This window comes from Tenrec ecaudatus, chromosome 7 (assembly GCF_050624435.1).
Source record: "Tenrec ecaudatus isolate mTenEca1 chromosome 7, mTenEca1.hap1, whole genome shotgun sequence".
Classification (NCBI taxonomy): Eukaryota; Metazoa; Chordata; class Mammalia; order Afrosoricida; family Tenrecidae; genus Tenrec; species Tenrec ecaudatus.
Genome location: NC_134536.1, coordinates 50037950 through 50064942, shown reverse-complemented (window position 1 = coordinate 50064942; position 26993 = coordinate 50037950). Strand labels below are relative to the sequence as shown.

Below are 26993 nucleotides of genomic sequence, written 5' to 3'. Positions count from 1 at the left end.
ATTAAAGAGGAATTATCTATGCAAGCTAGTTTTAGGACTTTCCAAATACATGTGTATACTTTATGTACATAATGCAAGTAGTCCATTATAAGTGGAACAAACGGTAATGAAAATCGGTAGAAAATAATAATACTGAAAACATGGTAAATGCTGAGCTAAAAGATATGAAATTTATTCAGCAGACAACAAGCAGAAAAGGGCAAGGTGGCAACCTTGATGACAGTATGGCGTAAAGACTGTACAACTAAACAACCGAAAATAGAGAAGCAAAGTATTGCAAAATTCCTGGCAAAACGTTTGAGGCTAAAATAAAAGCAGAAGCCATGGAGAAGAAGATACATGTTATCACAGAGCCATGCAGGCAAACCAATCTATAGGTCTTAATTACTAATTGGACACAAAGACCGAGAAAGGAGTCCATGTTGCCAAAAGCAGTCGTCACCATAGAGAAAAACAGGAAAGGCTTGGAGAAGTGAGTTAGAGCAGGAAAATACTCCTACTTTGAAAATGCTCATCGGGAAGGTACCTGCAGAACTTAAGGGAAAGGGGTCTAGATTTAATTATAGATCTAATTTTTATAATGAAACAAACAAACAGTAAACATGTACACAGGGAAAAGAAAAATGAACCAAATCCTACTCCCCAGGCTGGTTGAAGTGGCACACTCAGAGGTAACTCAGGTGGGGTGGGGAGGAAATAATGTTATAAAAGTCAAGTAAAGAGAATTCCAAAAGTTGTCAGCGGTGTTAAAGATCAGCTAAATACTGGTCGGAAAATTGGTCACTAATTACTTATTTAGAAAAGTATATGCAACAACAATCTGAGTAGCATCAGTGATGTGGTAGAAGCAAATCAGAATGCAATAATTTGAAAAATGACAGGATAGCATAATGGTGATATCCAAAACTAATAAAAAGCTTGATCATTGAAACAATCAGATAGTTTAAAGACATCCAAAAAGTAATCAAGAGCTTCATTTTGTCAATTATGAGACCTACTTGAGCATATCTAGAGGTAAAGGGAAAACATGAAAAAAAAAGAAAACTAAAGATCTGGGAAACAAAAGTCACAAGCAGTAACTGTAGTGCAAGACAGTTTATTGCTCTAACATGAGTTATATTTCACAATACTATTGATGTTACAACATTCTATTATACTAGATTGCGTATCAGGAATTCTATTTGTTTCTCCTGCACTTAGCTTGTTTTCCCAAGGTTGCCATATGAGCATCCAACAAATTTATCATTACATACTTATTAATTTCCCAGAATTCCATGCTTTGTATTGTAGTCACATAAAAGCTGACATGTGTTTTCTGAAAGACTGGAGACTAATGAAAGCATAAAAGAATGGACCTCCCGTTGAGAGACAGGGTTGTACTTGAAATGAAACTAGTAAAAAATAAATGGAGAGACAAAAACTTTAGCCCACAGATGCTCTTTCAAGTCATTTCCCATAAGTCATAAAAATAGGGGGATATGTTAGACAGAGATAGGGCATGTATTCACAGAACTACAGGTATCTCATGTTCAGTGTGTGATTCTGAGCAATTTCACTTCTTGCAGACACGGTGGTGGGATCTAAATTATACCCTGCAAAGGAACATACCAGGCAAATGTACAGAGACGTCCATATTTCAAACTGACATGGTAAATAAGCTATGTGTCTAACAGATGATTGTTATGTGCTGTCAGGTTGACTCCCACTTACAGCACCGCTAAGGACAGGGCAAGCTGCCCCACAGGATATCTGAGACTGCAGTATTTACAGAAAGGAGGCCTGCTGGCTGGTCAAACCCACCAGCTATTCTACCAGAGAAAGATAACGGCAATTTGCTCCATAAAAATTGGCCATCTCAGAAACTCTAAGGGGCAGTTCTGCTCTGTATTATCGGGTTGCAAGGAGTCAGAATCAAGTAGGCAGCAGTGGGTGTAATTTGCTTTCATCTTTACAGGACAAAATTAGCATGTCCTTTCTCCTGTGGAATAGCCAGTGAGTTCAAGTCACAGGCCTTTGGGTTAGAGGTGAAGCTTAAGTACTGTCCCAACAGGGCTCTTTAAAGGACACAGAGTTGCTCGTCAGGAAAATAATCACATTTCCAAAGGCTATAAAATTACCATTTAAGCAAATGAAGAATATTCTCAATATTATTTATGAGGTTTTCACAATATTTATTAGGTTTGCAAGACAAATAACTTCCTAATAGAATGAAATGGAAATTTTCTAAGTTCTTTACATCAGCGGATGTAAGCTTGATTAGGATAAAGAAAAAAAAAGTTATATGTACTTTTCCCCACCACACTGTCACAACTAATAAATCAACTGACTGCATAAACATGATTTAGCTATTAATAAAAATCTACATCAGCACAAAATGCATTCATATATGGAAATAAGTTCTAATAAAGTAATACTTCAAATACATAAAAGTTTAGGAATAAAATTTCCATTGAATATTCACTTACATCCAGTTGTGTGACTTTTTTCCTCTTTAGTAAACAATACTAACCTCGGTTCCTTTCACTAAGTCATGAATAGGCTGAAGAAGCGCCTCTAGCACAGTGTTTTTATACAAGCACTCAATCGCGCATTCTTTCTGATCACAGAGTATCTGTAGAATTTCAGAGACCATGCTTGCAGGAGAGTAATTATCTGACAAAAAAATTAAATATGAAAACTTAAGTAATTTTTATTTATTCTTTATACATTGCTGTTCCAAAGAGTTCAATATCAATGTCAATTAAATAGTTCAATAATCACAACTCAATTTCCAAAGGATGATATATTACCAAAATTATAACTTGAAAGAGAAATCACTTATCATATTGTTTCTTCAAACTAACAAAAAGAAAGTAAAGGACAATAAAATTAAATATTAGAATAAGATAATGCAAGATAATTTCACTAGAATATTAAATCACTGCTTGACATTGGTGGTTTGAAGCAAATCTGCAACTCTTTTATCTTCCTAGCAAACACTTTTCACTTGTTCTAACTTTCTTTTTCTTAAATATTTTCTTAAATAATATCTAGCATTGAACCTGGTAGAAAATTTAACCAGAATCATTAAACCAAGCAATCAGTAATCAGAAAAGAGGCAGAGAAGAAGATAAACTTTTATGGAAAATAGTGCATTTGTTATTATAAAAAACACTATTAAAAGAATAAGTATTCTAAGATTTTATTTTAAAATACATACAAGAAAAGAAATACACACATATGTCATACTGGGACTAGTAACTGGAAGGTAATAGTAGGATCTTTACTGATAATAGTAATTCGTATCGGTTGCTAATAATGGTTGAAAGGCTGTTGAGAAACGGGAGCTAATGATAATGAGTACAAGAGTTACAAGAATGTTCTCCAGCTGTGGTGATGATTGTACAACTCCTCTGGTTTGATTGAACTCTGAATTGTATGATTTATGTGAATTATATGCCAATAAAACTGCTTTAAAAAATACAGGAAAAAGAAAAGACCAAATTGAATGTCAGAAGAGACTGAAGCTTGCTGTTAAACATAGAAGAAATGCTGAAAGAACTGAATAAAAGGTGACAAAGGGCCACTTGAGAAGACAAAATGTAGTACTATGATGAAATATGCAAAGGCCTGGTGATAGAACACCAAAAACAGAGAACACACTCAGGATTCCTCAAGTTGAAAAAATAAGAGAAAAAAGAGCAAGCCGCAGGTAGCAATATTGAAACAGCCAAACGGCAAAATGTTGAACTATGTAGTAAGCATCTCCCCTTAGAACTCATTTTAAAGTTATTTCGGTTTTTAAAAATTGAGGGTAAGCGTATGTGAATTCAGCGTCTGGGATGGGAATGCCCTTGCTGTCACACACAGCATTACCACAGACGCAGACAGGGCCAAAAAACCTTTTTGAACCATTTTAAATTCGTCCTAGCTTTTAGTGTTTTCTGCTTTCTTTTCCACTGAGGTTTTTAATCTGTTTAATTTTGTTATCGTTATTATTTTTTATGATTTTCTGTATGTGAAATACAGGAGAGGAAAGCTACAGAGGCAGTAATTGGATTGATGGGTACTTCAGGGCACGACAAACGATTGGGAGTAAGTGGAAAGCTAGCAACGATGACTACAAGAACTGAAGCGATGCTTTAGAATCAGCTGTAGTGGTGATTGTACAACTATTCTCCAGGTGATGGAGCTGTGAACTTTCATGAAGTGCAATTCTGCTGAGGATAATTAGAAAATCATTGCAGCAGTACATCACCACGGAGCTGTCAGAAACGCAAACCAGATTCACAGGGATGTGAAGCTAGAGAAACTTTGCTAAGAGGGATCTTAGTTGAAAGCACAGAATATTAGAGAGGGGTTTGCTTGTGTTTTATTGACTCTTGTAAGGCATTTGAATTTGTGTGTCATAATAAAATAGAGATGACAGGTCAAAGAATGATAGTTCAATATCATTGTATTTGTTTATGGGGTACCTGTACACAACAGTAAGGCAGTCATTCAAACCGAGCAAGAGAATACTGCATGGGTTAAAGTCAGGAAAGGTGTGGCTCCAGATTGTATCCTTGCACACTTGTTCAAGCTGTACGCTGAGCCAAGAACCCGAGAAGCTGGAGTACATGCGGAAGAACATGGCATCATGATGGGAAGAAGGCTTATGAACAACCTTGCTTATTAAAAGCGAAGAGAACTTACTGGTACAGATTTAAAATGAGAGCCTTCAGTATGGATCACCCCTCAACCTAAAGAAAACAAAAATGCTCACAACTGAATCAATGAGCAGTATCATGTGAATGGGAAAAGATGGAAACTTCCAAGAGTTTCTTTTCATTTGGATTTACAATCAGTACCCATGGACGTAGCAGGCAAGAAGGCAATGGACCTATCGCATTGAGGAATCTGCTATTGAAGATTCCGCCAAGTGTTCAAAACGCGAAGGTGTTACTTTGAGGAGGAAGGAGTGTCTGACGTTGGCATTTTCAAGTCTCCTAGCATGTGGGAGCTAAACTATGAAAAAGACTGAAGGAGGTGCGAGGTAGTACCGATGAAGAACACAGCTTTCCCCCAGATCCTGGATGCTTCCTCCCCCCAACTACCATGATCCGAATTCTAGCTTGCAGGGCTGGATAGGACAGAGGCTGTACACTGGTACATATGAGGGTTGGAGGTACAGGGAATCCAGGGTGGATGATACCTTCAGGACCAAGGGTGTGAGGGACGATGCTGGGAGAGTGGAGGGTGAGTGGGTTGGAAAGGGGAAACTGATTACAAGGATCCACATGTGACCTCTTCCCTGGGAGAGGGACAGCAGAGAAGTGGGGAAGGGAGACTCCGGATAGGGCAAAATAGGACAAAATAACGAGGTATAAATTACCAAGGGCACATGAGGGAGGGGGGAAAGGGGAGGGAGGGGAAAAAAAAAGAGGACCTGATGCAAGGGGCTTAAGTGGAGAGCAAATGCTTTGAGAATGATTGGGGCAGGGAATGTATGGATGTGCTTTATACAATTGATGTATGTATATGTATGGATGGTGATAAGAGTTGTATGAGTCCCTAATAAAATGTAAAAAAAGAAAAGAGGAGAAAAAAATGATTAGGGCAAAGACTGTACAGATGTGCTTTATACAATTGTTGTATGTATATGTATGAACTGTGATAAGAATTGTATGAGCCCCTAATAAATTGTTAAAATTTAAAAAAATAAAGTAAAAAAAAAAGACTGAAGGAGAATTAATGCACTTAAATTAGATGCAGGCAAAGAATATTGCCTGTCAAAATATCAAACAAATATACTTTAGAAAACAAATACATTTTAGAAGCACAGCCAAAGTGCTGCTTAGAAACATGAGGACTTTCTCTCACATAATTTGGACCTACTCTCAGAAAGAAATAGTCCCTGGAGAAGGGATCATCCTTGGAGAAGGATAGCATCAACCAAAAAGACAAAAGGTCATCTACAAAAGGGGTGCAACAATGTGCTCAAACAAAGCAAGGGTTTCAGGGATAGCCCAGGAGCAAGCAGTCTTTATTTTACTGTATTCACCAACACACTAAGACGGATTCCAGGGAACATCACCACAACAATATTCTGTATTCCCGGACAAGGCACTCTTGATCAAAGAAAATGAACAAAGATACTTAGGAATTGTCAACCAGTTGCACATGAAAAATGTAATTTGTAATGAGAGACATTATTAATGAGAATGTCATCTTCGTTTCTTTTAATCATCCATTATTTACTGAGTGCTGACTATATGCCAGATACTGTTTTATACATTGCAGACAGAAAGATAAAATAAAAGTGCCAAATAGATGGTAAACCAATCCATTAACAAATAATTCATAAAGAAGGAATTTATCTGAAAAAGAAAGCGTGGATTAGTGTAGACAGAAATCTAAATAAGGATTTTACACATGCAAATGCAATAAAGGCAAAAATGAGTTTAAAAGCACTATGAGAATTAGTAGTTTGTTACAATTGCATGAACAACCCTCAGTGTCTTGTGCCATTTGATCAGTTCTGACTAATAATGGACCCTCCAGGAGAGAGCAGAATAGCCCCATACACTTATCAAAGCTATAAATATTGTAGTTTAACAATTTATTGACATATACAATGCAGTAATTTAAACTTATAAAAAAGAGTTGTGCAATTAGCAACACAAGCAATTGTAGAACATTTTCTTCTTTTGGGTATTTGTTATTATTAGCTTCCCATTTCCCACCAACCTCCCCTGCCAAAAAAAACAAACTATTAATCTGGTTACTCTATCTATAAACTTACCTATCCTGGATTTAAAATAAAGAAAAGCGTAACAATAGATGATAGATAGATGATAGATAGATAGATAGATAGATAGATAGATAGATAGATAGATGATAGACAGAGATAAAAACATTTAAATAACTAACAAAATAAAACATTGAAAACCCTTAGATAAAAAATAACAGAAATTAATTAAAACCAGAACAAATTAAAAATGGGTCAAATGAGAGAACAAATGATAAGCTGTTAAATTTTAACCTAACTACATCTGTATTAGTCCACTTTCCAGTGCACTGATCGCAACACTATTCACGTCGCAGGTCAGTTGTCAGAGGGGATTCACTGGAGGTTTATATCAAGTAGGACCCTACAAATGGAGGTTGGGCTTTCACTGTCAACCATGAGGACTATCCATTTTCATGGAAGCAAATGGTCTTGTCTCCTGTAGAGCAGCTACGGGGTGCAAACTATCAACATTTTCGTGATCAGCCAGGCATTTTAACGACTTGCCACCAAGCCTCGCTAGATAAAACATAGTTGACAAATAAAGACACTAGTAGTACAACAATTAAGTACTCAGCTGCCTACAGAAAGTTTGGACATTGTAACTCAACTAGCAGCTCAAGCCAGGTGACCTCCTGTAAAGATTATAGCATCAGAAACCCTCTGGGGCAGTTCTATTCTGTCATAAATGGTTGCTATAGGTGGAGATCAAATCAATGGCACACAGCCACAACAGTTGACAAACGTGTTTATACCACTGAAATATGGAGGAAATAATTTTTATTCACTTAAGATCCTCTCATTTTACCGATTGCAATGATCGACACATAACACATACACACACACAGGGACAAACAAAAGAAACCATGGGAGAAGGGAGACAGTGGTCAGTGCAAGATATGAAGATAATAATAATTTATAATCCATCAAGGAGTCACGGAGGTGGGAGAGGGGAAGGGAAGGAAAAAAGAGGACCTGATACCAAGGGCTCAAATAGAAAGTAAATGTTTAGAAAATAATGATGACAAAATATGTACAAATATTCTTGATACAATCAATGTATGGATTGTTATAAGAGCTGTAAGAGCCCCCAATAAAATGATCTTTTAATAAATAGTAATGCTAATAAAAATACAAAAGATCCTCTCTGTTGAGCTCTGGTGGTGTAGTGGTTACACATCGCTCTACTAATCCTAAAGTAAGTACTTCAAAACCAGTAGCTGTTCCTTGGAAGAAAGATGAGGCTTTCTACTCCTTTAAAGTTACAGCCTCGGAAAACTCACTCCCTCCCACACATTAACCCCCAGGAACCCTTTATATATATACATGTGTGTGTGTGTATACACATATACATATACACATGCACACACACATATATATCCATATCTTACACCACCAATGTATTCATTCTCCTACAATTCTGTTGCTCATTCCCCTCGAGTGGGGCTATACAGTCATCATTGCTATCGGTTCCCCCTTTTCCCCCTCCTCCCAGCCCTCTTCCCATACCTTCTTCTTCCCATACCCTCAGGGAACCAATAATCCAGTTACTGTTTCTGAAGAGTGCATCTGTCTTGGATTTCATGCATAGAACTATCTTAATTATACAAATGAACAGACACAGGTCTAACAAGATTAGTAAGGTAAAACTAAGATTGTAAGGGGAGAAAATATTAAAGAACTAGAGAATAGTTTTGTTTCATCTGTGCTATATTGCACTGAATGTATCTTCATCCCGTGTAGCCCTTTTGTGAGGGACTGCCCATTTATCTTACAGGTGGGTTTTGAGCCTCCACTTTGTCTATACTCCTTCATGTCAATTTGATTGCTTGTTTTTGAACTTCTGACCCCTATTCTTGTCAACACCTCATGATCACACAGGCTGGTGTGCTCCTTCCATGTGGGCGTTGCTGCTTCCCTGCTAGATGGCCGCTTGTTTATCTTCAAGTCTTTAAGACTCCAGGCACAATATCTTTTAACAGCCGAGTACCATCAGCTTTCTTCACTACATTTGCTTATGCACCCATTTTGAACATTTGAAATGTTAGCATTTTAAAATATTTTCATAAGTCAGCCAATAGCCCTTAGACCAAAAGGCATTTTACAGAAAAACAAGTTTATTCTATTCTTCAATTCAAAAACAAAAATAAAACAAGGCCAAAAAATCTTAATAAAGATTGAAGATTTGGATGTCAGCTAAAACAGGCAAGCTTAGTAAAATGCTCAGGAAGGTATACAGACAGGACAGTAGTAAAGAAAGAGTGAATGAATAGCTGTCATTTGAACTTCCCTTAACATATTCTCATGAGGACATGGTGATATTAAAAAAGAACAACATTAAAATTTTCAGTGAAATTGGTTTTAAATAAAAAGGTAGTAAATTGGGAATAATCTTGAAACACAAATGAGCAATATTGAATTCCATGGCTTACTTCCAGGACCAACGCAATTTCTTATGAGTAATACTGCATCTTTATGAAACCTAGTTGTTAAACTCAGTTACTCAAAGTATCTAGACAATAAACTATTTCGTTACTTTCAGGTGTCCTCTATTTCTCTAATTAAACTGAAGGAAGAATTACCTGAATGTGCAGATGATGTCATCTTTGGACAACTTGGGGAGTAATAGATAAGCTGAGTAAACAGAACCAGAAGATCTATAAGGGATATGGAATCTTTAAAAAGGCAAAGAATAAAATAAAAATTAGTTTCTAATCTATACTTTAAAAGCTTCAGCTAGACTGTCATTCACTTACATGACTGAGTTTTCATAAAGATAGTCCTAACATCAGGACTAAATGGCTGTATTTATGTATTCCAGCAGAAAACATTCCATATTTCCAAATTTCAGTACATAAAAATGAGATTATTTAACTAAATTAGCATGTACACAATTTATATACACACTTTTTTAAAATGCCCTGTTATAAGATTTTTAAAAATTAGGCTTAATGTATATGTCATGTTAATTTGTGGGATCAGCTCTAGAAAAACATTTAAATTATATGTATATTGCATACAATACTAACTTTCCTTATGTGTAGAACTAGAACTTAGAAATCTTTAAAAAAATACAAACTCTACTGGTCCCTTCTGATATGGCCAAACTATATGAGACTAAGTCTTGCCGTTCTTGCTTGCAAAGAATACTCTGTCTCTCTTCTAGATAGATTTATTTGTTCTTCTCTCAGTATCCGTATATTAAATATTTTGCCAATACTATAATTGAAATTATTTGTCTCCCTCAGTATCAATTCTTCAGTCTTCACTATTCATTGTTCAGTTTTGTATGAATATGAAGTAATTGAAAATAAGACTTGTATTGGTCACACCTTAACCCTTATCTTTAGTTTTGAATATTTTAGAGACATCTTTTTTTGCAGTAGACTTGCCCAGTGCAGTGTTCTGTGATTTATTCCCTATTGTTTATAATGAGTGTTGATTGTGGATCCAATTAAAATGAAGTACTTGACAACTTCAAAAAAAAAAAGAAAAAAATCAACAACTCACTGCCATCGAGTCAATTCTGACTCATAGTAACCCAGAAGAACAGGGTAGACCTGGCCCTGTGGCTTTTCAAGACTAAAACTCTTTACAGGAGTAGAAAGCCTCATGAACATCTTACTATGTAATATATAAGTGTATTCATTTTTTCTTAATTGCACTTACCTTTTCTATTCTTCAACTTTATAGGAAATAGTTTTCTGCCATGTGTGTAGATCAATAACCTGCCTAAAAGGCACAGTGAGTGAATGAAATAAATATATTGCAGTTCTGATCCTGTGTAGTAGAAATTTTTCTGCTTTTCCCCTTAAAAGAAAAATAAACAAGAGTATTCATTTTAAATGTCTTTATATTTTACATTACCTCTCTGCATCCTCTTCTGAATATTAAACAGGGAGCAATCTACAATGGAGACACTGTTGATGAAAATACAGATTTACATTTCTTTATTTCCCTTATCATTTCTTTAGAATTGCCTAAGGTCTGGCAAATCTAAATGTCTGAAGAAAATAAACCATCACAGAAGTGTAATATAGACAGAGTATTCGTTCTAAAATAAATGCAATTAAGTTGTCAGTTACTATTTATCATCATCAAAAGGAAATTCAAGAGGAAGTTAAGGTAGAGATGCCGTAAATAGTAAATATTATTTACTATATAATTCTACCAATTAAATGTCAATACTGCAAAGAGAATACAAAGAGCCTAATTTGTAAATTAAATTAGGCTATCTAAAATATAAATATCTTCATATACCATTAACTTGCTCATTCATCTACACATGCAACATTTATTGAGTTCCTATTTCATAACCTAAACTCTGCTGATATCGAAATCTGTGAAACGATGCAGTTTTTGTTAAAATCAATTTTAAAAATTGGGGAATGGATATAATGTAATTAATGTCACATTTCACCATAATAAAATTCTTACTGATTTTTTTTATTGAGTGTTTAAAAAAAATAGCAAAGGGCGAAAGGCTTGGGAAGAATACACATAAAAAGAAACAAGAGTCTCAAAGGTGACTCAGAGAGAATTACTATATGAGACTGACGCATCCAAGAAAGAATGGTGTCCTGAAGAGAAAAATAGCCAACAGTGAAATGGCACAAAATAAAAAGAGGAAAAAGTGGAAATCGATGATGAAAAGGTTTAAGTGACAGAAAGAAAAGTCTCACTGGAATGTGTTGAAACGTGGATAGGAGGTAGAGAAAGAAGATCAAGCAATATATAGAATACTTGCATGTTAAGATAGATACGGAATGTAGAATTTGTTTTTATCTGATAGCTTCCATTCTTCTCATTGAAGTAGAGAGAATTGAACGGTAAAATCAGATTTTCTGTTCTACTGCTGGTTTGTGTGTGGCTGTCATGAGGGAAATTGTGTCCCTGATATTTCTAATGCCAGAAGGGTCATCCAAAGCGAACACGTTTCAGCAGAGCTTCCAGACTAAGAAGAAGGAATCCAGTGCCCAATTCAGAGGAAGCAGCCTCTGAAAACCTTACATATAGAATCCAAACACTGTCAGATACTGAAGCCCTAATGAATGGAAGCAGAGCATTTTCAGAGCTGCTGCTAGAGGACAGGTCCTTCGGGTGGGAAGCTAAAATGTGACTGAAGAGGAGCTGCTTTCTGAAAGTAGAGTCAACCATGAAGACATGAATGAAACAAAGCCCAGTAAAGTGGGCCATTCAGGATCTTCATTTGCTGATGGAGCACAACTCACGGTCAAAACAAACAGCTGCAAAAATCTACTCTCATTGGAACTTGGAATGCATGAAGTATGAACCTAGGAAAATTGGAAGTCATCAAAAATGGAATGGAATGCAAACAGGTCGACATCCTAGGTGTTAGTGCGCTGATGGACTGGTATAGGCCCATTTTGAAACAGTTAATTGCATGGTTTTCTGTGCAGGAAATGACACAATCAAGAACAGGGCTGTATTCTTAGTCAAAAAGGGCATATATGGGTCTACCTTAAAGTGCAATGCAGTCTGTGATAGGACTATGTTTATCCACATTTAAGGAAATCCAGTCTATATAACTATTATTCCAATTTATGCACCAACCACAAAAGCTAATGATGAAAATATTGAAGAATTCTACCAAAGTTTTCCTTCAGAAACTGATTAAACATGCAATCGAGAAGTGAATGTTTCACTGTCTGCAGTTGGGATGGTTTCATATAAAGAAGACCCCAAGTTTCCACATAAGCATTGTTGGAAACAATTGAGGAACTAAGTAAAATAACAGGATACACGAGTAACAAGCAGAAACCAATTGGATTTCTATATGCTAGTGATGAGAATTCTGAAAAACATATCAAGACAACAATACCATTTACAAGAGCCACAAAAAAGTTGAAATACCTAGGAATAAAACCTGACCAAAGAAACAAAATAACTCTACAAATAAAACTACAGAGCATTATTGCAAGAAACCAAAAGAACCCAATAGCAATGGAAGAATATTCCATGTTCATGGATAGGAAGACTCAATATTGTAAAAATGTCAATAATATCTGAAGCAATCTACAAATTCAATGCAATCTTGATCCAAATACCAACCGTTCTTTAAAGAAATGGAAAAACTAATTACCAACTTCATAAGGAGAAGGAAGAAGCTCAGGATAAGCAAAGAACTCCTCATAAAGAGGAACAAGTAGGTGATCCTGCACCACCTGACCTCAAAACCTACTACACAGCCACAGTTGGCAAAACAACCTGGTATGGGTATAATGACAGATACATAGACCACTGGAACAGGACAGAAAAACCAGAAATAAAAACACCCACTGACAGACAACTGATGATTTTTTTCTCTTTATATGTTTATTCAATAGCTGTATATCTTTTTTCAGTTTTATTGGCATAAAATCCACATATCATACCATTCAATTGTTCAAACATATCAAGAATGGTACAATCATTACCACAATCAATTTTAAAACCTTTTTTCTCAGCCCCTCCCCCCACCCGCAGTTAAATCACCCTTAAAATGAGTTGCGTAATCACATTCAGTTCTGGTGCTGCCTCCTCTTCCCACCTTCATTGCATATTACCTAAATCTCCTAACCCACCCCCTATTTACCCCCTCACCCCCTTCAAACCCTAACATCAGTTCTTATCTTGATGTATCCACTCCTTATGTGCTTCACAAACTGGAAATGCCAACAGACACAATAAGAAATAAAAGCAAAATAAAGTGGTAAAGATAAAACAGTAGTAATATAAAGAAAATTATAAACAATGTATAATAAAGAAAAGACCACTATCAATATTGAGAAAGCAAGGGAAGAAAATTTTCTCATGGAACAAGCAAGAGATCCTTGCACCTAGAACGAGTTCAGGTTGTATAGAAAGAGAGGTCAACTGATCTAATATCAAGCTTGATCTGGTATAAACAGGATTACAATGATCTATGCTTGATAGTAAGGATATTCCAGGCATTTACCTGTGGTTAGAGTGGATCTGCCAGTGGCTTAATCTGACTAGATACTCTGCAGGTCGGTTTTGGACTCCCACTGTCCTCTGTAGCCTTCTACAAATTGGTCGTTCACAATTTAAGCTCTGATCCTTTTCCTTTGTCATATTTGAATTTTGTTATTGTCATCTTTGGATCACAAAAGATGGTGTGCTTCTTGCATGTGGACTTAGCTGACTCCTCACTTAGATAGCTTCTAATTTGAATACAAGCCTTTAAGACCCCAGACATTGTTCCAATTGATAGTCAGGCATCATCTACTCTCTTCACCACACTTTGCTGTAGCACCCATATCTTCAGTGATTATTTCATAAAGGCAAGTATCAAGCAAGGCCATGTTATCAGAACTAACTATTCTTGAATTAGGGGTTACAGTTCAGTGGAAGCCAAAAATCCATCTGCTTGTCCATGGAATATGCACAATTGAGGTTTAGTTTGGCGGTCCTGCTATGAAAAATCAAAACCCCATAGGGTCAACTACACCAGCATGTACAACAAACCAACCAGAAAACAAGCAAACAACCAAACAAAGAAGAACAAAAATAATAGGTAAAGACAGGAAATAAAACTCATATAAACTTATATAAACAAAAATAATAGGTAAAGACAGGAAATAAAACTCATATAAACAAACTCATATAAATCATCCCCCAATGACACAATACTCCCGAAACTGTCCTCATGAGGAGTCAAGGAGAATATATATTGAGCTGCAGCCATGAGTTGCTGTCCTCCACAGTTCGATCTCCCATTCTGTTGAGTTCTGTTTACTCTACTTATGGGGTTTGGTGCCAGAAGTAGACTTCCTGAATCAGTTCTTTCAAGGGCAGACCCCTACCCAACATATCCAAATCTGTCATGCCACTGCAAGGGAGTCATCAAGGTATTAGGTATATGGTAATTCTGGGTCTACTTCCATTGGATACCCCCCCAAACCAGGATTGCCCCCAAGGTCCAATAACCACTACTTCCACACTCCCAAGACGGATACTCTCTGCTTTTTCTCCCATCCAAGTATGCCAGTCCTCAGTCCATGGGTGTGGGCAACTTTAGGGCATGGCTTAGTTCATTCAGCCAGACCTCTATGTTAAGTGCTTCTGGTATAGTCCCTGTATTATGTTATGCTGCCTGCAGAATTGGCATCCAAGGTCATCATGTTGTTTAGTCCATGGCATGTTTCACTGAGATTTGGGTAGAAAGGTATTTATAGAGTCTACCCGGGATCATAAAATCTGGTCCATCATCCTCCTTGGTTCCCTACAATAATTGTTTAGGATCCCTTCCTGATCACACACCATACTCACCAACAGAATTATCAATGTCTTTTCCAAAATGTAGATGTTCCACTTTCCTGTCCTTAGCTTAGTTTTCAAACAAGGATCGCCTTCCATTCCTATGTGTGTGGGGGGGGGGGGGCAGGGAGGGGGGTGTTTTTCCCCAGCCTTGCCTCAGTGTTGTATAGCCTCAAGTGGATGGTCATCCCCCATTTCCCCATCTTGAGGGAGTGACCCCAGACAATGTAAGGTCTCCTCCATCAAGTTTCAGACAATTAAGTTTTGACAAAAGCCCAATAAACACTGAATGGGAAGAGGATGCCCTCTTCAATAAATAGTACTGGAAAAATTGGATAGCCATCTGCAGAAAATGAAACAAGACCCATACCTCACCCATGTACAAAAACAAACTCCAGGTGGATCAAAAACTTAAATTTAAAACCCAAAACTATACCAATGAGAAAACTGGGATATATGTAAGGGCTCTAGTGCAGAACATGCACAGACTTCCAGATATAACACAGGAAGCACACCCAGAGGAAGACAAAATAGATGAATGGGACTTATTAAAAACAAAACACTTGTATAAAACCAAAAAATTCGTCAAAGCAGTAAAACAAGAGTCCACATATTGGGAAAGGATATTTAGCAGTGACATAACATACAAAGGACTAAAGACTAAAATCTACAGAATACTGCAAGTCTACAACAAGAAAAACAAAAACAAATAATCATCTTAGAAGGTGGGCGAAGGACCTGAATAGACAATTTACAAAGGATGACATCTAAATGGTTAACAAACACACGAGGAAATGCTCTTGTTCACTAGTCCTTTGGGAAATGCAAGTCAAAAGAACCATGCGACACAATGTAACACCCATAACCATGGCCCGATTTAAAAATAAAATAAAAAAGAGAACAAATGCTGGAGTGTACAGAGACTGGAACTCTTATACACTCCTGGTGACCTTGTAAATACATGTAACCATGTATTTACCATGAAAAGTGAAATGGATACCGCTGCTGGATGTCTACCTCAAAGAAATGAGACAGATCATGAACAAACATATGCTCTCCCATGTTCATTGCAGCACAGTTCACAATAGCGAGAAGTTGGAAAAAGCCTAAATCACCATCAGTAGAAAAATGAATAAAAAAACCTTTCTGCAGACAACTATTCCCCCTTTGAAAAACAGCTGTTCGCCTGTTACTGGGCCTTGGTGGAGACTGAACACCTCACCATGGGTCACCAAGTCACCATGGGCCTAAACTACCCATTATGAACTGGGTATTGTCTGACCCACGTAATCATGAAGTTGGACTGCGCAGCAACACTCCATTGTTAAATGGAAGTGATATATATGAGATCGGACCAAAGTAGACCTGAAGGGACAAGTAAGCTGCATGAAGAAGTGGTCCAAATGCCCACAGTCTCCGCTCCTGTCACATTACCTCCTTTCTTTCTCCCAATCTGCACCTATGGCCTCCTGGGAAGATCCTTATTAAAATCTAACTGAAGAACAGAAAAGTCATGCCTGGTTTACAGATGGCTCTACACAATATGCAGGTGCTACTAGAAAGCAGACAGCAGCAGCACTACAGCCCCTTTTTGGATCTCCCTGCAGGACAGTAGTGAAGGGAAATTCTCCCTTCAAGCAGTGCACCTGGCCATTCTGTTTGCCTGCAAGGAAAAATGGCCAGGTGTGAGACTGTATATGGATTCCTGGGCTGTGGCTAATGGCTTGGATGGATGGTCGAGGAATTGGAAGGAACTTGATTGGAAAATTGGTAACAAGGAGATGTGTGGAAGAGGTATGTGGATGGACCACTCTGAATAGGCGTAATCGTGTCTCATGTGAATGCTCACTAAAAGGTTACCTCTGAAGAGGAGGACTTTATCAACCAAGTGGATAAGATGACACGCGCTGTGGAGACTGGTCCTCCTCTTTCCTCTGCCACTGCAGTTACCGTCCAATGGGCACATGGACAAAGTGGACATGGTGGCCGAGATGGAGGTTATGCATGGGCACAGCAACATGGACTGCCACTCACCAAGACTGACTTAGCCACTGCCACTGCTGAGTGCCCCTCCTGCCAACAGCAGAAACCAACATTAAATCCAAGATATGGGACCATTCCTCCGGGAAATCAACTGGCAACTTAGTGGCAGGTTGATTACGCAGGACTACTTCTGTCATGGAGGGGGCAGCATTTTGTTCTCACTGGAATAGACACCTACTCTGGAAATGGATTTGCCTTCCCTGCACATGATGCTTCTGCCAAAACCACCATTCATGGACTTACAGAATGCCTCATCAACCGGCATGGCATTCCACATAGCATTGCTTCAGACCAAGGACTTACTCCACAGCAAATGTGATATGGCAATGAGCCCATTCCCATGGAATCCACTGGTCGTATCATATTCCTCATCATCCTGAAGCTGCCGGCTTGATAGAACGATGGAATGAGCTCCTAAAGACACAATTATGGTGCCAACTAGGTGGCAACCACTTACGGGCTGGGGCAATGTTCTCCAGGAAGCTGTATACGCTCTAAACCAGCGGCCAATATATGGTGCTGTGTCTCCAATAGCCAGAATTCATGGGTCCAGGGAACCAAGGGGTGGAAGCTGGAGTGGCACCACTCACTACTACTCCTAGTGATCCCCTTGCAGCATTTTTGCTTCCGCTCCCAGCAACCCTGTGTTCCTAAGGCCTGGAGGTCCTGGTCCTGAAGGAAAGAACTCTCCCACCTGGAAAAACAGCACCAGTTCCACTGAACTGGCAGCTAAGAATGCCTCCTGGCCACTTTGGCCTTCTCATGCCTTTGGATCAACAGGTCAGGAAGGGTATCACTGTACTAAGTGGTGTGATTGATCCTGATTACCAAGGAGCAATTGGACTGGTGCTACATAATGGAGGTAAAGAAGAATATGTCTGGAATCCAGGAGATCCCATAGGCCGACTCTTAGTGCTACCACGCCCAGTGATTAAAGTAAATGCTAAGTTACAGCAACCCAATCCTGACCCCTCACGAATGAAAGTCTGGGTCACCCCATCAGGCAAACAACCATGGCAAGCTGAGGTGCTTGATGAGGGCAAAGGTAATATAGAGCAGGTAGTAGAAAAAGGTAGTTCTACCTATCAGTTACGACCACGTGATCAATTGCAAAAATGAGGTTTGTGATTGCCAGTTTATTTTCTTTATATGTGCTTTTTGAATATCTTTTCTTTGTTCGTGTATGATACATCAGATATAATTGGGTTCATTGTGTTCATTTATATATATGATAGATTATTAATGTTAAGTGTAAGTGTGATTTCATTAATGTCTGGAAATTACATATGGCTAAAGAATTGTGTACAGGTGCCAAGCTGGCAAGGGGTGGATTGTGATAGGTAGGTTTTTTTGTGCCAACGTGTCCAAGAAACACATGTGAGATTAGTTGAAGGGCAGAGAAATAAATGCACGAGCCTCGCTTCTTTCTCCCTTGCTCTTTGATCTTCGGACCAGTGTGCAGCAGCTTTGCTTGTTCTATGCCTCCATTTGCAAGTTACACTACCTGTGGGACACCTAATCCCTGGACCATGCTGCTGTATCTTGAGAATCCTTCAAGACCTGCTTCACCACGCTGCTGGAAGGTACATCTCTTGAGCTGTGGACCGTCGGACCCTGTCATCTGGCTGACTGTTGGTGACCTGCTTGTTGTTTGCTGCCTGTGGCCAGATAGCCTGAATTGCTCCACAGAGGTCTACCTAGCAGCCCTCAAGACTTGGAGGCCTACCAGTGTACTAGCTGTCTCTTGGAAGTGAGTTGCACTGAGCCACTTTTACTGCTTTATGGACAAATTAACTGTATATTTCTTGTGTTATCTATCTATATAATTATATATAAATTATTAGTGCCCTGGTTCTGCTTCTCTAGAGAACCCTAACACACTACACATCCCTAAAAAACTGACGAAATGATGAAGCACCTCGTCTCCTGGAAAGAGCTGGAGAATAGTATGTTCAACAAAGTTAGCCAACCACACAAGGACAAGTACAACATGAGTCCACTGAGGTATGTTCAAACAACAGAATGGGCATAAGGGAAAACGTACGCATTGCACAGTTCCCTGGTTGAGGACCAGATACTCTGGCAAGAGACAAACCAAACACAATGATGCATATGTCAACAAAATTCTAAAAATAAAAAGATGCATATAGCACCTATGTGGAAAGGCATCGTTCTAGAGTCCCGCCCTCCCCCCCACACACACACACACACATATGCCGTGACAGCCCACAGAGGGGTGGGGTAAGAAAGAAAAAGGATGGCAATGGGGAACAGGGTACTCATCCACCCAAGGGGAGGGTACTGTTTATGTCTCCACAAGAAAGGGAGAGAGAGAGTAGACCCCATACTGGTGTGCCTAGCCTTAAGGCCAATATTCTTGCTAGGAGCAGCTCGTTCACAGAGAGGACTACAGGGCTTGCCTCAGCCTGAGACATGACATGCCCTCCATAGATGACACCGCTACAGAAGACAACACTGAAGATACAGTTCGTGGAGTGCAGGCAGTCTGACCCGACCACGTGGGAGCAAACCAAGAGGAGAGTGCAACCGACCAGCAATGGGAGCAAAGCTACAAAGTCCCCGAGGAATCTCAATTGTAGTCCTCTGCTTGGGGGGGCAGCACTTGGCACCTCATCAGAACTGGTTGGGAGATATTCATAAAGAGGCCACACTGTAAGTCTAAAGGCATAACAGGGTAGGTGGTGGAGCACTAGACTGCTCCACCCTTGACAGCAGGAAAAGCAATGGGTTTTGTAGAAGGCACACCCCCTGACATGAATGCCGATGACTAAAAGGGTATAAGGGCTATTAGGTAGATGGGTCCTGGGGTACGGATTCCTGAAAGCAAAGGGGATTGGCCAGATGGATTATAACAGGGCCTGCTCCCTATTTACCAGAGGTATACTCATCTACTCTGGGTCGAGACAACATTTGGGCTTGGAACAACATGCATGCTCTTTTTTTTTTCCCCTTTGGTCTACCTATACAAGACAGGCAGGAGAAACAATCCCAAGGAGACAACACCAGGACTTACGGTTGGGGTGGGGGCGGGGGATCATGTGAGAGGAGGAGGCGAGGGGAGAGAAGTGATGAGCCAATCACTACAGGGACAGAGGAAATCAGGGGATCTAAAATTGATGGTAAGGAGGGTATAGCGTTCCTGGTCATGTTTGACCAATTGAAATGTATCCAAAAGGAATTACTGGGAGGTGAATGATCAGAAAACATGATAGTGGGGCAGGAGGAAAGAAAAAGAAAGTACAGTGAGTAAAAATTATATATATAAATATGTATATATGTACATACATAAAGATAGGAATATTTAATAGTATATATAAATATAACAAGGAAGCAGATGGACTTTGGGCCTCTACTTAAATCTTAACTCAATATGAGTACAGCTTGTTTGAATAAGGTGGCAATACATGATACCTTCCCAACATAGTCAATGAACATAGAAAGGGTGCATAAGCAAATGTGGTGAAGAATGATGATGGTGTCCAGCTATTAAAAGAGATAGCAGCTAGGATCTTAAAGGCTTGAAGTTAAACGAGTGGCTATCTAGCAGGGAAAAACATAGCCCGCAAGGAAGAAGCATACCACCAGCCTGTGTGACCATGAGGTGTCAATGGGAACAGGTATCAGAAGTTCAGAAACAAGCAATCAAATTGACGTGAAGGAGTGTAGCCAAAGTGGAGAACCAAAACCCACCTGTAAAATAATTGGACAGTCCCACATAGAATGGTTAATATATCCAGGGTGCAGAGTAGCACTGATGAAACATAAAACTATCCTCTAGTTCTTTAATGTTTCCGCCCCTTACTCTTATGGTTTTACTTCATTAATCTTGACAGACCTGCGTATGTTCACTTGTATAATTAAGTTCACTTGATGTATGAAACCCAACATAGATAAACCCTTTAGAAATAGTAATAAGAGAAAAGATTCCCTGAGATACTGGAAGGTTGGAGGAGAGGCACAGAGGAGAAACGGATACCAGTTATGATGGTATAATCCCCCTCTGGGGAAACAAATCACAGAATTGTAGGTGAGCAGATACATTAGAAAGGGTAAGATATGGCAACAACAATAATAATAATATTAACGATATATAAAAATAAGAGTTCCTGTGGTCTAGGGTTGGGAGGGACGTGATAAAGGGGAGCTGATGTCAAAGAGTTGAAGAAGAAAGATAATGTTTTGAAAATGATGAATGTAGAAACTGTATAATTACACTTGATGTAATTGAATTATGGATTTTTATAATACCTGTAAGAGTTCCCAACAAAATGATTTTTTAAAAAAACAGTGATGAAACTTCATGACATGGAGGGATCTGGAAAATGTTATGCTGAGTAAAGTTAGTCAATCACAAAAGGGCAAAACCTTTATGAATCCACTGTATTAAGGACAAGAAACAGGGCATGTGCAAGCTCAGGTTTACAAAGCATCCAGTTTGCTGGCCAGGGCAACTTGAGAGCCTGTAACGGAGCCAGACTGTGCCCAGGAACCATGCACCATCCTCTCCAGGTGTGTACCTTGAAGGTCACTTTGGTGGAGGGCTCCTCACATCAGCTGGGATCAGATTGTCAAGAAAGGGTGAGGAGATGTTGACCGCTTAGTGGTTGTCATGAAAAGTTTGATGAGGTTCCCCTGGACTGGCAGACATTCCTATATTAGAGTGATGAGACATATATTGATGGGACAGTCAAGTCAGAGGGGGGAAAGGGAGCAGACGCATCTGGGAGAAAACTAGTGTATGTGTGTTGGTATAAAAAGGGGGAGGACCAACGTTCCAGTCGGGGGGAGGGGAGGACTGACCTAATAAACCACATTGGCTTAGGTTTCTCTACACACCCTGTTGACCCGGGTCATAGAACAGTGGGGCATTGAACCTGGATCTTCAAGGTACACAACACACTCTAAAGCCATACCAGAGGGATCTGATGTGGAAACACCACTAGGCGAACTAGACTCTACCTCAAATTGACTGTAACCTGAGTACTCAAGGCTGAAATTTTAGGGTGTTTGAAGATGCAGAGGATGCTGACCGAGTACATCAATGGCCTACTTGCTATATTAAGATTATATATTATATATATATATTATATATATATTATGCTGGCAGACCTGTGATCATCATTCAGTCATTGTCAGTGAATGGTATTGCAAATTTCACCTGACAATTAACTCCCATTGTTTGTGTAAATGGTGTCCAGCCACATAAGGATTTATTCTGTACAAGTGAATAATGCAGGTATCATGATATGTAGTTAGCCTATACTGGTCCAATATCCCTCTCTAAACAGTTTATTTTAATTGGTACTAGGGGCTAATCAATGACACTACCAGAAGACCCTTAAGCTACAGGGAGAGGATTCAAAAGATTTTCGACCATAAATTTACTAGGAGGGCTCTAAGGGGAGCCAAAGGCAGGTAAAAAGCATAGCTCCAGTAGTATGTGTTGGCTCGCACTAAAGACTCACTCCAATTTAAGAGCAATTAGTTCTTACAAATGACCTTGCTTGATACCCGCCCTGCTCTCAGGAAGGAGACACGAAGAGTGCTATAACAAAACAGGGTGAAGAAATCCGATGGTGCCTGGCTCTCAGAGAGAATAGTGTCTGGGGTCTTAAAGGCTTGTCTCCAAACAAGCAGCCATCTAAGCGAGAGGTCCACTAAATCCACATGGAAGAAACACACCAACAACTGTGATCCAACAATTGTAAATTATATAATCCAAATCAAGAAGAGGGAACTAACATGGGAGCTTAAACTGTGCGATTCTAGGGTGCAAAAGACTGTGGATGACGGTGGACGTTCAAGATATATTTAGTAGACCTGCCCAGGAAATAAGCCTCTGGTGGATTGCCCTGTATTGGTAAACAAATAGAGAGTAGTAGAGAGATGACTACAGGAGATCAAAATGATACACCTGACTTGCAGGGTTAAAACCTGGTCACTTGATACCCTCTCGGATACACTTTGGGCCTGATCTGGTTTTCAATATTTTCGTATTTTGGGGGGATTATCTCTGATGTATTCTTTCATTGTGGGTAGCCTTCTTAAATGTTTCTGTGTGCTTTTCTGATTTTTTGTTGCTGTTTTTCGCCATATGAAACCTAGAACTGGTGAATCTAGAGGGAATACGGGTTCTTGTGGGGCAAAGGGGAGCTGATACCAAGGAGTTCAAGAAGGAATCAAATGGTTTCAAACTCATTGTGGCAGCAGTTGTATAATACTGCTTGATGTGACTGAACTAAGGAATGGTAAGATGCCTGTATTAGCTCCCAATAAAACAGAGTTGAGAAAAAAGATGCGTTGATAATCAATGGCAATTGGAATCCAAAAGTAAAAACAAAAAGAAAACTACAGTAGTTGGAAAATATGGTCTTGGGGAAGCTAGAGCCTGCAAGATATATGTTTGCAAGACCAACAGTTTGTTCATGGCCAATACCTTTATTCAACAACACAAAAGGACATAAGGACTTCTCCAGATGGAATACACAAAAATCAAACTGACTTTAAGACCACTTGGGGTCTTAAAGGCTGGAAGATAAACAAGCAGTCATCTAGCTCAGAAGCAACAAAGCCGACATGGAAGAAGCACACCAGCCTGTGTGACCACGAGGTATTTATGGGATCAGGTATCAGGCATCAAAGAACAAACAATCATATCATTGTGAATGAGGGTTAGTGCAGAGTCGAGACCCAAAGCACATCTGTAGACAACTGGACACCCCCTTACAGAAGGGTCACGAAGAAGAGACAAGCCAGTCAGGGTGCAGGGTAGCAATGATGAAACATACAACTTTCCTCTAGTTCTTAAATGCTTCCTCTCCCCTCCCCGTTCCCCCACTATCATGATCCCAATTCTACCTTACAAATCTGGCTAGACCAAAGGATGTACATTGGTACAGTTAGGAACTGGAAACACAGGGAATCCAGGACAGATGATCCCTTCAGGACCAGTGGTGAGAGTGGTGATACCAGAAAGTTGGAGGGAAGGTGGAGTAGAAAGGGGGAACCGATTATAAAGATCTACATCCCCCTTCCTGGGGGATGAACAACAGAAAAGTGAGTGAAGGGAGACATCGGACAGTGTAAGATATAACGAAAAATAATTTATACATTATCAAAGGTTTATGAGGGAAAGGGAGTGGGAAGGGAGAGGGGAAATGAGGAGCTGATATCAAGGGCTCAAGTAGAAAGCAAATGTTTTGAGAATGATGATTGTAACAAGTGTACAAATGTGTTTGACACATGGATGAATGGATGGATACTGATAAGAATTGTATGAGCCCTCAATAAAATGATTTTTTTTAATGAAACTGACTACCTCTGTGGAAAGATATGATGGAAAAGCTCAATATCATCAGGAAAACCAGGCCTTAGGCTGACTGGGGAATAGACAATCAATAACTCATACGGAAGTTTAAGTTGAAACAGGAAAATTAACACAAGTCTGAAAGAGCCAAGTTGCAACCTTGAGTCCATTCCACCTCAATTTCACAAACAGATTTGCTTCATTGACCACTAATGACAGAACACCTGATGAGCTATGGGAGAATATCAAGAATTTCATGCATAAAGAAAACAAAGTGGATAAAAGCAAGGATCAAAGTAAATGTCAGAAAATCCACTGAAATGTGTTTTTAATTGTAGTGTAGTTAAGGCACATGGATGAGTAATAAAGTCAAAGAGTTGAAGAGAAAATTTCAAAAGACAGCGCAACAAGACAAACTCAAGTATTATAAGGAAATGCACAAAGACGTTGAGTTAGGACACCAAAAAAGGGAGAACAGACTCAGTCTACCTTAACTCCAAACACTCAAGAAAAATTCAAGCCTCAAGTTGTAATCTTGAAAGATTCTATGAACAAAATATGGAGTGATGGAGGAAGCAGCAAGAGAAGATGGAAAGAATATACAGGACCACTGTACCAAAAAGACCTAGTCAACATTCCACCATTCCAAGCGCAAGCCTATGAACAAGAAGCAAGGTAATGAAGGAATGCAGACCAAGCTGCACTGAAAGCATGAGCTGAAAACAAGGCTACAGGAATTAATGGAATATCAATTGAAATGTTTCAGCAAACTAATGAAGCACTTAAAGCATTCACTTGTTGGTGCCAGGAAATTTGGAAGACAGCTACTTGGCAAGTTACTGGAAGAGATCCATATTTGTCCCCATTTCAAAGAAAGATGACCCAACAGAATTTTCTATTTATAAAACAAGATTGCTAAGGAAAGAGGAGAAAAAAATGATTAGGGCAAAGACTGTACAGATGTGCTTTATACAATTGATGTATGTATATGTATGAACTGTGATAAGAATTGTATGAGCCCCTAATAAATTGTTAAAATTTAAAAAAAAAGAAAAAGAAAAAAATAATAAAACGATTTAAAAAAAGGAAAAAAAAAAGATTGCTAATATCATATACAAGTAAAATTTTGCTGAGACTCATACAACAATGGTTGCAGTAGTACATTGAGAGGGTGCTGCAAGAGGTTCAGGCCAGATTCAAAAGAGGACTTGAAACAAAAGATATCAGATGGGTATTGGCTAAAAGAAGAGAATACCAGGCAGATATTTGCTTGTATTTTATTGATTATGCCAAAGCATTCAACTGTGTGGATCATAACAAACTAGGGAAAGTCTGGGGAAGAATGGGAATTCCAGAATATTTCATCATGCTCATGCATAATTTGGACATGCATCAGGAGGCAGTGGTATGAAAAGAACAAGGGCATTGAGATAGTTAGAGTTTATTGTGCCAACCTGGCCCATAAACACATGTGGGGTTAACTGAAGGGCAGAGAGATAATGGCTCAGTAAACCTCGCCTTTTAAGTTCTCAGGTCTCTTGCTTTCTGATGGTCGGACCAGGGTGTAGTTGCCTTAGCCAGTCCCCTGCTTCAGCTGGCAAGGCTCACTCCCTGCAAGACATCCCTTAGGAAAAGCCACATGGACCTACCCTGATGCAGCCCTGGGTGCTGGAGCAGCTGTGTAGAGACACCTGCCAGCACGGAGATGCTTACACATGCACTAATTCAGCTTTCCTCCTGCAGTCGACATCGTTGTGTGTGTTTTGTGAGATGGAAGAGGACTTTGTGGATTAGTGTTGGACATATGGGCTAATGCTGGACTTGTGGGCTTGGGCAGCACTGGGTTCAGATGTTTTCTTGATGTGCACTTACCCTTTATATGAAACTCTCTCTTATACGTGTGAGTTTCTGTGGATTTGTTTCTCTAACGTACCCAGACTAACACAGGCATAATGCATGGTTTAAAATCAGGAAAGGTGTGTGTATGGTGTATATCCTCTCACCATATTTAGGCAAACTGTATGCTGATCAAATAATCAGAGAGCTGGATAAAATGAAGAAGATTGTGACATCAGGATTGGAGAAAGGCTTATTAACAATTTGAGATATGCAAATGACACAACCTTGCATGCTGAAAGTGAGGAGGACTTGAAGCACTTGCAGATGAAGATCAAGGATCACAGCCTTCAGTATGGATTACAACTCAATGCGAAGACAACCAAAATCCACATACCTGGACCAATAAGTAACATAATGACAAGCAGAGAAAAGATTAAAGCTGTCGAATATTTCATCTTGCTTGGATCCACAACCAATGTTCTTGGAAGTAGCACTCAAGAGGTGAAACTACTTGTTTTAATGTGTAAGTAGCTACACAAAGGTCTTTTTAGAATATTCAAAAACAGTTAGGTTACTTTAAGGACTAAGGTGTGCCTGACTGAAGCCAGGGAAATTTCGATCAATTCCTATACACTTTAAAGTTGGACATTGAATAAGGAAGACAAAAGAAAAGCCAATGCATTTGAATTATGGTGCTGGTGAACAATTTTGAAAGTATCATGGACTATCCAAATGACAAACAAATTCTGTCTTAGA

General features: G+C 39.1%; 1 protein-coding gene across 5 annotated transcripts in view; it reads right to left on the bottom strand.

Moving 5' to 3' along the window:
• Positions 1–26993, bottom strand: part of TBC1D32 (TBC1 domain family member 32) — a 279831-nt gene that overhangs the window by 187367 nt on the left and 65471 nt on the right. For all 5 annotated transcript variants that reach the window (XM_075554618.1, XM_075554617.1, XM_075554615.1 and 2 more), the window contains 3 exons: positions 10418–10558; positions 9331–9423; positions 2510–2652 (listed from right to left, as the gene is read on the bottom strand). In XM_075554618.1, coding sequence (XP_075410733.1) covers positions 2510–2652; positions 9331–9423; positions 10418–10558 — 377 coding nt within the window. The remainder of the gene's footprint in view (positions 1–2509; positions 2653–9330; positions 9424–10417; positions 10559–26993) is intronic.